This window comes from Sarcophilus harrisii, chromosome 4 (assembly GCF_902635505.1).
Source record: "Sarcophilus harrisii chromosome 4, mSarHar1.11, whole genome shotgun sequence".
NCBI classification, from domain to species: Eukaryota; Metazoa; Chordata; class Mammalia; order Dasyuromorphia; family Dasyuridae; genus Sarcophilus; species Sarcophilus harrisii.
This window is the reverse complement of record NC_045429.1, coordinates 341,221,820-341,239,782: the sequence shown is the minus strand read 5'-3', so window position 1 is coordinate 341,239,782 and position 17,963 is coordinate 341,221,820. Positions and strand designations below refer to the sequence as shown.

At 34.2% G+C, this 17,963-nt stretch overlaps 1 protein-coding gene across 3 annotated transcripts in view; it reads left to right on the top strand.

The window, feature by feature from the left end:
- The window catches only part of CA10 (carbonic anhydrase 10), a 660,766-nt gene that overhangs the window by 276,370 nt on the left and 366,433 nt on the right, over positions 1 to 17,963 (top strand). For all 3 annotated transcript variants that reach the window (XM_031966432.1, XM_031966433.1, XM_003767978.4), the window contains one exon: positions 10,835 to 10,977. In XM_031966432.1, the coding sequence (XP_031822292.1) occupies positions 10,835 to 10,977 (143 nt within the window). The remainder of the gene's footprint in view (positions 1 to 10,834; positions 10,978 to 17,963) is intronic.

Genomic DNA, 17,963 nt, shown 5'->3' with positions numbered 1-17,963 from the left:
CCTTTTTATAAAAGCTAAATGTGTCCTGTGGATATGCAGAAGTATTAACATGGTAATTTTCTCTACTGAGTAGGTGGAAATAATTAATGGACTGCTTTGTTGATATACATAGCTAGATCTTCTCTTTGTGGCTTCAATTCCCAGCTTCAATAAACTAGTTGGATATTTTATCAGAGGCACCAGTAATTATCAAGGGTATGAATAATTGATGTCCAAATTCAACCTGATAGGGATTCATGCTATTGTTAGGTGGGATTTTAAATCCCAACCATAGACACAAGGATATACTGCTCACTTAAACTTGGCTGTTTCATTTTTTCCAGTGAGCCAGAAATAAGTCATTGAGATTCTCTGGCTCTGAATTCTGAAGGAGGTAGAGAAGGGGAGAAGGAGGAAGGAAAAGTTTTAAAGAAAAAATTTCTGGCTGTGGCTTCCGAGTTAGGAATTTCACTACTATATAATAGATGTCCTTTTAAAATCAGAAATTGGGGAATGTTTCACGGGTGAGGTAGGGCTTGAAGTAAGAATTGAAAAACAGGCAGAATTTTGAAAGGATGAGAGGAAAGGAAAGAATTCAGGCAGAGGAAGAATTAGATTGTCCTAAGACATAGAAGTAGATCTTTTTATGCACTAAAAGACAGGGTGGAAAGATTGCTCCAACTGGAGCAGAGGATTCTTGGGTAGATAAGAATGGAATATATGACAGAGAATGTGAGTTTGGAATTTATCTTCTATCCAATGAAATATCAATCAAATATTTCTTAAATGTTTACTCTATTCCGGATGCTGTACTAAGCAATGGAGATACAAAGACAAAAATAAATAATAGTGCGAGCCCTTGGTGAGCTTATATTCTCTGAGAGACACAATCAACAGTTTCCAAACAAGGGAGTGAGAGGATCAGAACTATGCTTTAGAAAACTGACCCGCAGAGGTATATATTATAAATGGGTTGGGAGAATGGTAAGGGAAGACAAGAGACAGAGAAACTGCTTAACAGACTGTTGGAATATTCTCTTCATGATCAAGTTCTGGTCTAGGATAGATATGATGGACAGTTAACAAGCAGTTATTAAACACTTGCTGTGTACTGGGTACTTCAAAGAAAGAAAATATGTGAGATATGTTTCTGTATTATAAATTATCTATCATGGGTAACATCTATCATTCAATAGACAATGGCAATAGAAAGGCCTTACGGGCCTTTAGATGAGAATATTAAAGCTCTTGCTAGTAGAACTAAAGCACAAAGTACGCATGCACAAAGAAGAATTCAGCCACAACAGGGTTAATTTAAGCACTATCATGCTTGACCTGAATCAAACTTGAAATCAAAAAGGGGACAGAAGCTTCTAGCAAGGAGCATTTTAAACATCTTCATTAATAATAGCTCAGAACCAGGATTTATTGTAAGTTGGAATAGGAGAAGGGATTGTAAATCAGAATCTGTGAGAGGAAGAGCAAGGGAAAGATATGACTTCTCATTTAAAATATATTCATATGATTTATGGTTCCAAAGTATGGCAGTGTTGAAATGGAAGGTTTTCTTTTTCATTGCATTTTCAAATCTCATACCAAAGCATTCCATGCCAGTAGCCCCACATCCCACCCTCTCTCCTTTGAGAAGATGGAGATTTCTTGATCTACCTACTCATCATACAAATTGTCTCCTCTTCAAGTTATTACTTGGAAAATATCAATCAGATCCTGAGAAATGATGTTTAATTGGCTCATCTACTAAGGAAAAGATTGTCAAGGCATTCATTGATCTTTTTTTTTTTCGTTTTGCCTTTGAAATAATATTCAAACATACCAGAAGAATCAGCTTAAAATTTGTTTTCAAGCCAAATGTCCTTCTGGCTTCCCTCTTGGTACATTTGTGCCTGAATTGTTTTTACTCCTTTATAATACGTCTTAGAATTCCTAGTACTCTTTTCAAGGATCAGTTCACATACTACTTTCTCAACTAGATTCTTCCTAATTCTGTTCAGTAATGCTCGATTACTGTGTACTTCATTTTTGTATACTTTGTATGTAATTATCTTTGTACTTAGTATATCTCTCCCAGTCCCTATCCTGTAAATTTTATGTGGGCAAGACTTTCTTCCTCCCTCTCTCCCTTCCTTCCTTCTTTCCTTCCTTCCTTCCTTCCTGTTTCAAAAGCATGTAACAGACCAAGTACATTGCATAATACTAGGTGCTCAATAAATGCTCATCAAATTTAATTAGATTGAGCATCCTCAAATGGCATTTGGGAACCACTTTTTCTTCCTATTTGGACACCCAGAATAGATACTTTTAAAGTACAGTCTTGATTAGATTCTATCTAGGGCAAATGTAGTGCTGACAGACAGAATTCGAAGATCCTCATGCAAATGGCATTTGAGAAATTGAAATAATCTACATTAATGGATAAAGTGCTTGACTCTTCAGCTCAGTATCAGAAGTTTCTCTAGAACCACAATAAAAATAATGGAGCACACACCCTATCCCAGTGTGTCTAGAAATGTAGTCTAGAAACCCCTGAGAATCCATAAAAACTTTTGAGAGTGTAGGGTACATGAGATCAAAATAATTTTGAAAATAATACTAAGATATTTTAATTTCCACTAGAAATAAATATCAATAAGTATAACCCACATAAATAAAAACTCTTTAGTAGTTATCCTTAGTTTTTTTAAGAGTGTAAAAGGGGTTGGGAGACCAAAAAGTTTGATAACCACTACTCTAGGATAGGGGTTGACAAAATTAGTGGACCCAATTCTACCATCTGTTTCTGTAAGTTTTGGAGCTAAGAATGATTTTCTCATTTGCTTTGGGGTTTTTTTTAAATCATTTTTGGTTTTGTTTTTTTTATATATTTTGAAATGTTTTATTGTATTTAAAAATATAAAAACAAACCCTTTCTTAGCCTTTCCCATCCCAAGCTTATAAAAACAGAAAGAAATCTGCCCTCAGACCTAGTTTGTCAACATGTGCTTCTGCTATATTCCCTCAATAATCACAGAAGGATCATAGATTTAGAATTGGAAGGGACCTTAGAGTTTATCTAGTCTAACCTTCTCATTATATAAATAAAACTCAGGTCACAGAGCTTAAGTAACTCGTTTACCTCACAGAGTAAGTAGCCTGGCAGAGCTGGCATTTTAAATCAAATCTAGCAGTATTTTCATTGCACCAAATGAAATTAAAATGCCAACAGAGGCTATAGATTATCCAAGGATTTTTCTTAACTTATCCATTTGCCCTATTTTCATGATCTGAACAGACTTGGGTCTTCTCCTGGGAACCAAAGATGCATAGCCTTAGCCTCTCAATTTTTGCCTTGGCAAAAGTTTTGTTGGTTGGAACAGCAGGATGCCTAAAAGTATGTTGACAAATTGAACTTGAACTTCATGGGTGCTTTTGCACTGAGGAGCTAATATACTTTGCGTTTGCCAAATCCTGTATTTTAAGCAGCCAGAATCACATTAGTATCTTTCACAGGGAACAGACTCTGGAGCCAAGAGAATGTCTGAGATTTGTGGTTTATGGCAGGGATAACATGATTGCTGTAGAGAAAAATTTTGGCAAGATGACCTGTAACTGCAAAGCAGTGGTTAAATTAGATTGTGTAGGCTGCATGCAAATTAATTTGTAAGAATATTCAGGTCTGTTGCATACTCCAGTTTCTATGTAAATTAGACTATTGTGTGATATAAAATACCCAGGAGTATAAAATTCAAACATTTTTCAATAGTTGCCCAAGAATTCTTGGGGTTGAATGAAATTCACTCATTTTTTGTCTTTGTCTTATTCTTTTTTATTATTATTTAAGAAAAAGCCTTGTCTATCAAATTAAAAAAAAAAGTCAAAGTATCCAACTTGAAAGAAAGACTCACTTAAATTTTAAGAAAGTTTTAAAACAAAAATGTATATAAGAAGGTACAGAAAGTAGACTAGATCACCAAAAAAAACCCAGGTGTGATCAGAGGCTAAAAGGACTTGGGTAGCCATGATTATTGAGTTTAGGTTCTTTTTTGGGAAATGGACATATTCCCCAAAACTTCTTCTATGCTGAAGTTGGCTTTATTCAGCCTCAGTTTCTATTTCCATAAAATGTGAATAATAATAACACTTATCTCACCAGAGTTGTTCTGAAGATCAAATGAAACGATATATGTAAAATGCTTTGCAAATCTTTAAGTTAATACAAGTTATTATTATAGCCATTTATTCACAACATGAGAAATAAGTAGCTAAGGCCTAGAAAGAAAGACCCAAATCCTGACAAAATTCAGATTTAGTAACTTCCTTTTGTCTCTAGGATGCAATGTGAGTTCCTCTATTTAGCCTTTAAAGCCCTACAGAACCTGGTCCCAGTCTGTCTTCCATCCTCTCCATCCTAACTTTAAGATCCAGACAAACTATTTCTCTGCTCCCACTTCATTAAGTCCCATCTTCCATTCTATTTCTGTGCCTTTGTGCTGGGCATCTCTCATCATTAGAATGTCCCCCTTCCTTACCTGTACTTCATAGAACCCCTCTGATTCTTAAAAATCCAGGTCATTCACTATCTTCTGCATAAGGACACTGCATGAAATGTTATAATCTACTTGTCCTTTTAACCCAAACTAGGTAATATTTAGATAATTAGCTTGATTATTTTTGTAATTAATAATTGTAAATACAGTATATGATTTTATATGATCATGTTACTTCCTCAATTACATTAGAGGCTTGTTGGAAATAGTTTTTTATCCTTTGAACTTCCATCCTCAGTGCCTTAAACACTGTTTAACATGAAGTAGGCACTTCATAAATGCTTGACAGCTGATTGATTGACTGTGCATGATTTACACTTAAAGTCCAGGCTAACATGGACCATGGGTCATATGAAAGACTACTACTCTTCAGTGTCTGGATTTAGGAAGACCTGAATTCAGACAGGACTTCAGATATTTACTAGCTCTATGATTCTGAGCAAATCACTTAAACCTAATTTCCCTATTTCCTTATCTCTAAAAAAGGAGATAATAATAACTTCCCAGAGTTGGTGTGAACATCAAATTAAGTAATAATTGTAAATCACTTAACATAGTGCCTGGAAATAGTAAACACTATATAAATGTTAGCTATTATTATTATTATGGTACCCCCTGCATCTAGAATAACTCTAACATACCTGAAAATAAATGCTGAATTAAATTGAATTTTCTCCCTTCTCTCTTTTCCCTCTTCCTCTTTTCCTCCTTTTTCCATCACCCCCTCTTCTTTCTTTTACTTTCTTCTCCCCGAAAGCAGTGTCAATTCTTAGTGACATTTTATTTATATAGAAATTGAAGGAAAATCCCCAAAAGGACTCTGGCATCAGTCAACTAAAAGCAAGCTTCAAAAGTTGTGGTCACCATCAACAGACCCCAGATTGTACCCTGTCTACCAGAGCAGAGAGAGTCTAAGGGACAATTTCCCAGACTCTCTTGAGTTATCTGAGCAGGTGGCATATAGGCAGCCATATAGATCTTGATGGTGAAGTGGAGATATAAAGATTCCAAACTGTTTACCATAAAGTATTTCTTGCCTAATAAAGGCAGGGGCAGCTGTTCTCATAAAGTTGAGTGGGGACAGGGGAAGCATTGATGTTTGGTGTGAAGTTTATTAGAGAAGTGCTTTGTATCTTTGTAGCAGCATCTGTCCAATTACTTTATCACAAAATGTCTGGTTTACATTCTATTAATGGGGCTGAAATTATTATTTTGTGAATATAGTCTATGGTCATGTGAGAACAGCAACCGGCTCCTTTTGTTATGTTGCTGCATGAAATGCTGCATGGATGTTTGTTCATCAGAGAATTAGTAGGATTAATTACCCTTCAGAGACCTTTGATTCACCACCTAACCAATCTCTTTTTAAAGAGAAATAAACTTTGGGCATGAGAGGTAAAGAGATTTGCCCTAACACACACAATTAGCGATAGAATTAAACTCCATTTTCCTGACTCCATGGGTTTTTTTTCTGTGACACCTACTTTCATTATTTTAACTCTCACCCCATTTCTTCACTGTGTTTCAGGAAGTTCTATAACACTCACTGTGACTAAGAGAACAAATTTTTTTTCTGGCATGAGATCTCCAAAACAAAAATAATAATAGGCTTCAGAGGTCAAATAGCATGTGGATTTCTTATTATTTTTATGTTGCTTTTGAAACTTGAAAGGATTTGATAACAGGTCTGAGGATAATGCAATCATAGAAAAGAGCTCAAGAAGGAAAAGATTATTTTAAAAAAACTATTTCCATTTTAGTGCAAATGAGAAATTTGCCAAACATTATGTTTGTGCCAAAAGATAGTGTTCTCCAAAGATATTATTAAGTGACTTTCTATGAGGATCAGAACAAGAGATGTTAAAAAGTAGGATACAAATAGGAGTCTAAAGAAATGAATATAAAGTTGGAGTATAACAAAACAGGTTGTAGATTATGATTCAATTATAAATATGGGCCTCAAATTCCTTCTGGCTAGAAGAGCTGTTTTGGCAGTGTAGGTTTTGAAAACAGTCCATAATCCTTTTGAAATTGAAGGAGATAAAAGATTTTACTGTACTGATTTATTCAGATTAAGCATTTCCAGTGAAAGGCTGTACCATTGCTGAAGTTCTAGACTTACATAGGTTGGGCATAATTCTTTGGCACTTGCCCCACTCAGTGTTTTCACAAGATCTTTACAAGTTGGCTCATCCTATCCAATCCCCTGGGTTTTCCTTAGAGATAAATAAATCTATCTCATTTCCAGGTCTTCCTCCAATGTGGGGAGAGACCCCCAGCTTTCTTGCAAGAAGAAAAATTAACAAGATATTAAATACTGTACAGACTTTACTTGAACTCAACAAAAATGCAAAGGACTCCTACTTAAGATCTACTTAAGACTTCATAGTGAACACTCTGGTGAACCTACTCCTTCATTAGTGCGTCCTTCAGACTTGCAATATTATTTGGGTTCCCTACCAAAAGAAAAAAAAGTGAAGGGAAAAGTTTAGTGATTTGGGATACCTGGATTCTACTCTCTCATCCTACACTTCCCAAGGTAATAATGACATGCTGATGAATTCCTTTTGCTAAAATGTTCCCCTTTTGTATTGGAGACTAGCAATGTCTGCTGTGATACAGAAGGAAAATCAGTTGAAGCTTCATTTTGAGTTCCTTAGATTAAAAGTACATCTCAGGAAGTTGTAGCTTGCTCAATTGATATTTAGCCTCAAAAGTAGGAATCAAGTAACTCTGGGTATGCCTCCTCAGGGAAGAAATGATGAGAGAAATTTCTCTTCAGTATAATCAATTTTTTATTAAAGCTTTTCTCTTCAAAACATATGCATGGATAATTTTTCAACATTAACCCTTGCAAAATCTTGTGCTCCAATATTTCTCTCATTCCGCACTCTCTTCCCTAGATGACAAGTAATCCAATATATGTTAAACACGGTAGAAATATATGTTAAATCGAATACATGCCTACACATTTAGTATAATCAATTCTTATAAAAGGATGTATCTGTTAGAGTTGATGTAGCAGCTACAGGTATGTGATACATTGCACTAAGGTACAAAGACAAATAAGAACTGATCTCTATCTTCAAGGGATTTAGCATTAAAGGAATGGTAGAATGTGCATAAATTAATAAAATTAAATTATGAGAAATACAGAGGAAAAGTTCAAAAAGAATATAAAAGAAAGAGCTGAAAAGTTGAGGGAAGGCTTCATGCAAAAAGTGAGATTTCATAACGATATTGATAGAGGGAGGAGATTTCAATAAGAGATGTTAGGGGTTAAGTATGTGTTAAGTATGGCCCAAAGTTTGAAAACACAATGGAAAAAAAAAAGTTATTGTTCATCAGGTCTGGAGAATAAATGTATGAAATGTGAATTAAGATAGAAGTGAATTGGACCTAGATTGTAAAATTAGTTTGGATCCTATAGTGTTTAGGGTCAAAATAGGGAATAAGTATTTATTATAATGCTTATGTAACAAGCACTTTGAGTCTCTTAACAACTATTATTATCTCCATTAACTTGTCTAATACACATCTAGTAACTGTCTGAGGCCATATTTGAATTCTGATCTTCCTGACTCCAAGCCTAATATTCTAGCCATTGCACCACCATTCCCTCTAAAGAAGGATTTGAAGTTTACCTCTAAATTGGGCTGTCAATGAAAAGAAATCTTTAGACTGCTCTCAGTCCATCTCAACCCAGTTATTTCTCTAAATAGAAAAAAAAATCTGAATGATATTTTACATAGAAATCCATTTAATTAAAACTTTAAATATAACATAGAAATTTAATGTACCATTTACATACATACCCTGAAAATTTAATATTTTTTTCTTTCCATTAAATAAATGTTTTTATCTCCATCTGTCTAGATAAGAGCACAATCAAATTATAATGGTAGGATTTCAAATTTCTGTCCATAATTGATGAGTGAGAATGACTGTTAATTTGTGTTTTTTTCATACCATTTTGTTTCTAACAACTTACCTAAAATATTTTGTAGGTTCAGGCAAGGCACATGATGTAAGAAAAATAGTCAAGAAAATCAGGTTTACTTTTCTTTGGACAAGGTATATATGCCACATCTGGGCTTCATTTTTCTCACTTGTAAAACAAAGGAGTTAGTGATAGACATTTGGTCAAAGCTTTGACCAGACAGTTCTTAAAACAAAGATTGAAAATTATTGTAAATCATAGCAAAGGTTGATCCAAATTACTAAAAGTAAAAGAAATACAAATCAAAACAAATCTGAGGTTACACCTCATACTCATTAAATTGGCAAACATGACACATACAGGAATCATATTAAAGAAGCTGTGAGAAAATAGACATTGTTAATAATATGCAAAATAAAAAAAATACTTTGTTTCTTTTTAGCTCAGAGAATGCTTTTCCAGTTCCATTTCTTAAAGGGGTAAAAAATAGGAACAAAGATCCATATTTACCAAAATACTCATAACAGCATTTTTCTGGCCCAGATAATGAGAAACAGAATAGGTGCATTTCAGGTGGGTAGTGACTAAATAAATCATGGAATAAATCACTGTAATAGGAAATCACTGTCTTGTAAGAATTAATAAATGTGAGAAATTCACTGAAGCTTGAGAAGACTTATTTAAACTGATGCAGAGTAACTTGATCAGATTCAAGATCATAGTCCTAGAAATAAAAGCAGGAGCTTACTGGAGTCAGCTCCAAAGAGCTTGTAAGAATTGATTGTTCAATTTTCAGGATAGGTTTTTACAGCCTGGAAATCAGCAAATACTATTTTATTTATTATTTTGTACATTGTTTAGCAGAGGACCATCAAGGCCATCCAAACTAACTTCCCCATTTTATAGATGAAAGCAGTATATACAATCACTACAATACAAAGAATCTGAATTTCTTACAATTATGGTGAATAAATTTGAAGCTAAAGAAGAGAGGAGAAAATACATCTCCTTCCTTTGGAAAAAGTGGAGACCTATGGATCTAGAGTATTACATATACTGTCATGTACAGGATGATTTTGTTAAAAAATATTCTAGATATTTGTGAGAAATATAACATATATAAAAGAGACAGATCAATATAATATAAAAGTGAAAGCTGACAGGAGAGAAGAGGGAAAAGGAGTTATATGTTTTCAAAATACAATATAAAAACAAAAGACATCAAAACTTTTTAGATAAAATTAATTTTACAGATGAGGAAACTGAGGCAAACAGGATTATGTGACTTGTCCAGCTAGTGAGCATCTGAGGCCAGGTTGGAATTTAGAAAGATAAGTCTTCCTGACTCCAGGTCCAGCATTTTGTACACAATGGCTACATAGATGAGAAAATTGAAACTCAAAGGCAGCAGTGACCTGCACTGGATCCCATAGCTAGTATCTGTCATAGGAATTATACCCAGGTCTTTATATTTTAATTCTAGTACTCTGTCTACAATGCCAAGGTGCCTCTCCAAATTAATACTGAATTTATGTAATGGTTCACCACAATTAAAATGATTCAGCAGAAAGAGAATATAAGGATGTCATATTGAAGACTCCTCCTAGCCTTGAAATTCTACAAGTCTATAAATGGCTATCTCTAAAAAATTTCAAACTTTCCAACTATAGAGAGTTTTCAATGTATTCTCAACTCATCCCTACATAATAGGATCAGTTTGTCCTTTCTTACTCTGAAATGTGATTTAATAATGAGAACTAACATTTATATATACTTTAAAGTTTGCAAGGCACTTTGCAAATGTTGCATTTTATTCTTATATCAATCATGGATGTACAATTGTTGTTGCTTAGTTGATTTTTAATTATGTCCAGTAAGTGTCTGAGGCTAGATTGGAAGTCAGGACTTTGCGACTTCACTGCACCATTTAACTGCCTCTATATTATTTGACTAAAATCACAGAGCAGAAATAATGACTGAAATCCAGGTTTAGTAGTATAATTCAAAGACTACTTTGTAGTTAAATGATCTAAATTCAAATCTGTTCCTTTACTATCTGTATCACATTTGGCATATGATTTAATCCTTCTAGACTTTGGTGTCCATATGTAATGTCATTCTGTAATATGAATAAATTATGATCTGTAAAATGAAAGGGTTGTAAGAGGTGGACTCCCAAGTTCCCTTCTAGCACTAAATATATGAACCTATATGTTCACTTTTGTGCTCTCTGTACTAGACAGTGATACATTGTGAGCTTCATTTATTTTTAAAAGCTGGTTCTGCAGCTTGTGCTCCAAATATGTTCTTTCCTCCCTTCTCAGATTTCACTCCCTCTCTAACTCTACAATGCTCCCCTTTATCTTTACAGTTCCTTCCTTCTGGGGATTGGTCAACTCGGCTTGGAATCTTTGCTCTGTTGGGAAAAGACAGTCACCAGTCAACATAGAAACCAGTCATATGATCTTTGACCCATTCCTAACACCACTACGCATCAACACTGGTGGCAGAAAGGTAAAGTGCATTGTCATCTTGATGTATTAAAATAGGGATGAGGTAATGTTGGTTATTTCATGTTCTTTAGTCTGCTGTTATTCTCTTAAAAGAATAGTCTAGCTTTCCTCTTTGGAATTCCATAGACTTCAGACAGGATGTCAACAAATTTATATTATGTGTAAATTGCAGATTATTGCTTTTCTCACCAGATATTGCAGTCCTCATCCTTCTAATTACCTTATACTTCTTGGAAATTGCCCAAGGTCTTGTCCCTTGCTACATTCCAAAGGTCAGAAAATAATAAGCTGCATTATTTGCAGAGTACATTGGGAGAACAGATTGTTCTCTGAAACATGTTTTCCTGGGTCCTCAATGACTTTTTTCTCCCTTGACCAAAGATCAACTTAAACACACACACACACACACACACACACACACACACACACACACACATATATATATATATATATATATATATATATATATATATATTAACAGAAGCTAAAGGAAGGAAAGATAATAGTAAATTCAGACCTTACCCATCATGGAATAAAAGCAAACAAAAATGACCTAGATGATTTATTTTTAAAAATCAATAATTAATCTTCCTAGAGGAATCTTACTGACTATGAGTGTTGCCTCTTTCACAGAAATGCTTAGCTCTGCTTTGTGGTACCTACACCAAAATTGGCCTCAGAGATGATGATCTGATTCTTAATTTGTACATCAACATAGCCTCAGTTGTTATGGTTCCCCACACTATTCCCGTCTTCCTACACTAGCATTTTTCTTCACCATTATATTTCTATTTAGCTTCCTTCTGATGATGAGTCGATAATAAAAGGGGAAAAAACTACACTTGGAAAGTGATATTTGAAGGTTATTTAACTGTGTGAATTTAAGAATGTTTTAAAGGATTTCTCTTGCAAGGAAATGAAGTTTGAAATGACAGGCAATTTTTGGTTCCTTTTTCTGTGTTGTTGTTTGGGCAGTTGCTAATTATTCAGGATTCTGGATCATTTGAGTTTTCTGCTTCTCTTCTCTTCTTTTGCCTATTGGACACATCAATGCTCACTAATCTTTCTGCCAGATCTGCTTCCCAATTTGATTGAGGTCCTAATGTAATTAGAAAGAGATTCTTTCCCCTAAGATGCTCTGGATTTTTGTCATGTCATTGTCAGAAAGTCTAATGAGTCCTTAAGGATCTGTCAATATGTTACTCAAATTATATGCCAGGAATTGAAGAACTGTGTGCAGTTGGATGTTAAAATATGCCTTCTCCCATGATCATGATTTGTTCATAAGAGGTTGTATGTTGTTCTAAGTATTCCCAGATTCCTTAATGAACTATGCTAGGAAAGGGCTTTGCAAACGTCACAGAGCTCATACCCATAACCTCAAGAAAGGATCAGTTAAACCGAGAGAGCTTTATTTGTGCATACTTTTTTTTTTAATTCCCAAAGACTCTTTAGAAATATACACATGTATAGACAAACTTTTTTTGAAACTAGTTCTCCCTAGTCTCTTAACCCAGGTTATAAGTCCAGTGACAACACATAACCTGACAGCATTGCTAATTGACCTGGGAATTTTGACTCGATTACCATTGTAGGCTGGTTCACCTTTCTTTAAGGAACCAGGCTTCTTCTATTCTACTTTCAGTGATTCACTATATTGATGTTGCAGTTAGTGGGGACATCTGATGAGCTTTAACTCTACTGAAGCTCTGAATTCCTTAACTCAAGCAACCCCCCACTCAGCCTCCCCAGTAACACAGTACAGGCATGTCATACCCACACTTTGAAGACGGTTTAAACTTTGTGTTCATGTGAGTTGATTCATTGGCATTCGAGAGGGGAAAATTCACCAAATTAAAAAATGTTGTGATTTGGACTAAATATCCCATCTAGATGGGGATATTTATAATTCCTGGAATTGTATGTTTTATTTTCTCTTGAGATAAGTGATTTGTAAATTAGCTACACTTTCTAGCTCTCTCCAAAGATGATTATATGGTTCTCAAATCCTGTAAGGCACTTTTCCTTTTATCCAAATCCATTTTCAAATATTTGGGCTATTGGAAACATGAAATGCTTGCAACATAAATATTTGTATCTGAAACCATGTGTGCTGTCAGCCATCAGCAGAGTTGTCGGATTGTCTGATGCTTCTGTTTACATTTCCAAAAGGTGGGAAATGAAATCCAGGTGGTGTGAGGGTAAACGGACTGGCAATGACAAATTTAAAAACTGGAGCCAATAACTAAACTGTGTGGCAACTTTTTTCAATTCTTTTAGAAAACTTGATGCATTGAAAAAAATCATTACAAGACACTCTGAGGAAGTATAGATTTTAATAGCTATTCTTAATGAGATTTTGCCTCTCTGGATCCATTGTGATATTTTCCCAGAATGGCCTTTCAGGATATCTTTGGGGCAGGCAAGCACTTTCCTAAGAAAGGAAAATAAGTAATCAATCAATATTAAGCATCTACTACATGCCAAGTCTCAGGGATATGAAACAAAAAAGGAAACAATCCCTCCTCAGGAGGAGCTGAGAGACAACATGACTACTTTATCTTTAGAGAGGAAGGTAGAGGAGGAGAAGCCCAGGAGAGATAGTGGGGGCTTATTGCTATGGTAATTTTAGAGACAGTCAGACTGTTGTCCTCCATACCCTCTAAGAAATGTATATTTAACAACAACAACAAAAGGTTTAGAAATGACTATACAAACATAATTAAATGGGGGGGGGGGAGCTTTAAGGGGAGATTCTATATTTTGCAATTCTAAAATCTGCTTTCTATCTGTGTGTTGTTGACAATAATCACAGTAAATTTGTGTTTTATATTGTTTTTTTAATGTATTAGCAAAATTCTTGGAGATGCTTTAAATATACCTGGTTCATGAAACCACTCAAGCATTGGGCCTGCCTTGTTACTGCTTTTTTGTTTCAAATTCTTTAACATGGCACAGTGCTCTGATGATGAATTAAGAGCTTTTCTCAGCATGAGCTTAGATTGAAATTCAACCTCAAATCAGAAGCATAACAAGGTTTAGTCACTGGGTTTCAATAATTAGATGGTAATCAAGACCAACTATGTCACTGGTATTATAAATGACTTTTTTTTTTTAAAGATGTCCTGCCTTTTTCTAGTAAATCATATCCCTTAACCAGTTTTCTCTTCCACTTTATATTAGGGAGTCTATGTGCCTGACATTCCATGGCTGATTCATAGTAGCCTCCTGGACCAAGTGTAAAAGCATAAACTCTCAAGAGTTTAGAGATGTTATAAATCGCCAACTCAAATCTGGGCCCCAGGCACAAATCCCTTTTACATCATTCCCAATTGAGGGTCACCCAATCCCTCTTTCAACTTTTTAGCATAGAGCAGCAGACAAACTACTGTAAGTGGAGACAAAATACCAAGGTTCAGAATGCAGCTGTATCACTTACTAGTTATATCATCCTGGACAAGTTAGTTAACTTCTTTGAACCACAATTTCTTCATCAATAAAATGGGGAGCATAGCACATGTACTATCCACTGCATGGTGTTATAAAGAAGTGTATGTAGATTATGCTTTGTAAATTGCTACATAAATTATTATTACTCAGAAAGTAGCTCATTATATTTCTAAATAGTTCCACCTTTTTAGGAAGTTTTTCCCCTTAAATTAATAAAATCTGCTTCTCTACAATTCCCACGTATTGGTTCTCTTCTGATCCTCCCTGAAACCATCTTCCACATGAAAGTCCAAAACACTGAAAATTGACTGATGACATAAACCATGAGCCTTCTTTTCTATGGACTAATTCACTATGACTTTATTAAGATGATGCCAAAAAGCTACAATAAAAAAGGAGTAATAAATTCTGAACGACTGGGAGCCACAATTTGTGAGCCATCTCTTTCATTTTTGTTTGCAAATAGAACAAGGAACCCATTATTAATAAGTATGGAGAAAAAAATCTAAACTGATTCCTTCTGGCAGTGGAAAAATGGAAAAGGCGTTAGCTAACAACTTATAACTCAAACTATCCATCCAATCTAAAAAATGCCATAATCTTTCCTTCTCTATATCTGTGGTTCTATTGCTTATATCATTAGACTAAGCCTCCATTTCCACCTGTGAACAATTAGATTAGGCAATTTACACTGTTCTGAATTCATTCAAAATCTGATAAAACTTTGTGAAGACTATAGTATTTTTCATAGAATCACTGGATAAAAATAACTATATCCTTTTAGCTTACAAAGCATACACATATACCTATAACACATACATGCATACTTTGAAATTCTATGAGGTAGATATTATTAACCCTATTTTAGAATCAAAATTGAAACTCAAAGATGGGCAAATACTTTTTCTATGGTCCAATTTCTTATAAATGTCAAATACTATAATTTGTTTTATTTATTTCAAGGCTGTCACTCTTATTCACATTGAGGTCTAAATTAGCTAGTTCAATTTCCTCCTTTTATAGATGGCACTGTGAAAAATGAGATAACTTGACCAAGATCACATAACTAATAAAATAGCAAAGCCAGGATTTGTATCCAAGTCTTCTGACTCCAAATTTCTAGCACTACTATTACCCTTAGTTCTTAACAAACATTGGGCTGTTTTTATTGTTTTTGTTAAATTTGCATCTATAATATTATTTATTTAAATTCAACAAATCTTGATGTTTTTGTGTTCTAATCATTGTACAAAGAAAATATGATAGAAAGGCAAAAAGGAAGCTACCCATGCCCTGCCTCCTAAAGTTTATGTTCTATTTGGGGAATATAATATGAACACAGATTAATATAAAACAAGGCAGGGAGTAGATCACTGAGAGAGTTCTAGGAATTTTTTTTTTTATTTTAAGGAGGGAGCACCAATGGGGCAAGGTAGTAGGAGAAAACATCATCAGAGAATGCTTCAAGGAGGGAGTGGCACCTGAAATAAGCCTCCAGGATTAAAATATTTTGGAAAGTGGAAATAAGGAAAGAGTATAAAGAGAACCTATGAAAAGGACTATTTGGATGCATGGAGATGGGATATAAAATATCTAGTTCATAGAACGATAAATGGTCTTGTGTGGCTTGCAGATAGAGTGGAAACAAATGTCAAATTCTTTTTTATAGAAATTGGAGCCAGATTGTGCACTGCCTTAAATTTTAGGACAAGATGTTTATACTTTATCTGACAATATTAAGGTCCAAGTAAAAGTTTCGTAACAGGAGGTGATAGATAGATGTGACAGATAAATATATTTAATCATATAATTATGTTATATAATTATATATTCATAGAGAGGTAGTATGTTATCATGGATCAAGTATGTCGGAGATATGCTGGCAAATGTTTAACATTTAGCTCTCCAAAAACTTATAACTTTTTAGAATTAAATTTTAATTATTAATATTTTTCTATTACTTTCTTAAGTCTAGACAATTGACATAATAAAATCAATCCTGAGTTTTAGCATTTGCCAGTTTCCAAGGTGTTAAAGCTGAAAATGAAAATCTGACAGAAGCTGGCTTCAGAGTTCTTCTAGTGCTAGGCTTAGGCATCAGTTGGATTCAAATTTTCATCCCTGAAATTTCTATCTGTAAGATCCTGGGCAAATTACTTAACAATGTTTTCAGTTCTCAGGCAGTTGACTAGGACTTATCTACAAAGTCCTTTATGGTTTAAAACCTTGGTGGGAGGAGGAGGAAGATAGAGTTCCTGAAGATAACAAAATCACAGATCCTTCACATGTTATTATGATAAGATGTGAGACAGTGTTGTGTGGCAGATTGAAAGTTGGTTTTTTGCTGGATTCAAGTCTTCCCTGTGTCTGAGTTACCCTGGGTTGGAAGACCATTTAGCCAGATGCACAGAAAGTACTGACCTATATTAGTGGAAGGAATTTCCTTATCTGGGAGGTCTCTATCATCAATGAAACCATGAATCCAGCTCCTAGGCTGTATAACAAGAATTCAGATTGATACAGAACTTTACAAGTTACTTTTCTCTTAGTGATCTTGTGGTTTAGGTAAGAAATGTTCTATTATAATGCTTTTACATATGAGGAAACAGACTTAAGTTGTGACTTGTCACATATCTAAGAAATCATGGAACTGGAATTAAAACTCAGTTTTTTTGATTTTGAGTCCAATGCACTTTCTACTACTTTAGGTGTTAATAAAATAAACTTCTTTTCTAATTTCTTATAAGAATGGAAAAGAGAATAATAACTTTCAACAAATATCCAATCTAAGACATATCTCAAGTACTATACTTGAAGTAAAAGAAAATAATAAGTTCTTTTAAAGACATAATTTTTATTTGATCTTTCTTTTTCCTTTATCTTTTTGGTTCAACATCTTATTGATTAGTTAGTTGGTTTGTTGTTTTAGAGTTGGTAAATGGGTTGGTTGTTTTAGAGTTGGTAAATTGAAAGGTTATAAATTATAAGAAAAATTATGCTGCTTTATGACTGATGCTTTTCTGCTTTGTTAATCCTCTGTGTTTCTTGACTTTTAAATGGAGTTTTAATTTTACATTTAAGATTGCATTGGCTATCTGTATGTATATATAGTTCTTTATATAGTAGCTAGCATTTATAGTGCTTTATAAGGTTTTCAGAAACAAAAAAAAAACAAATATTATTTGAGTTTATCTTCATAACCTTGGGAAGTAGGTTCTGTAATTATCCCTATTTTGCAGGTGAGAACACTGAGCCAGAAAAGTTTGTTTATATATACATATATAAATATATATATTCACACAGCTATTAAATGTCAGAAGCTGAATCTTTCTCACTCCAGGGCCAGCATTTTATCCACTGGATCACCTAGCATCTATCTTTAGTAAAGGATAAACTCAGTGCTTCCTAAGATAGCCCTTTTCAGTATTGAATAACTCTAATAGATGTGGTTTTCCTTACATCAAGCCTAAATTTGGTTCCCACTTTTTTCCTTTGAAACAGAGGTATGTGCCTATGTGTGTGTATGTATATGTATAT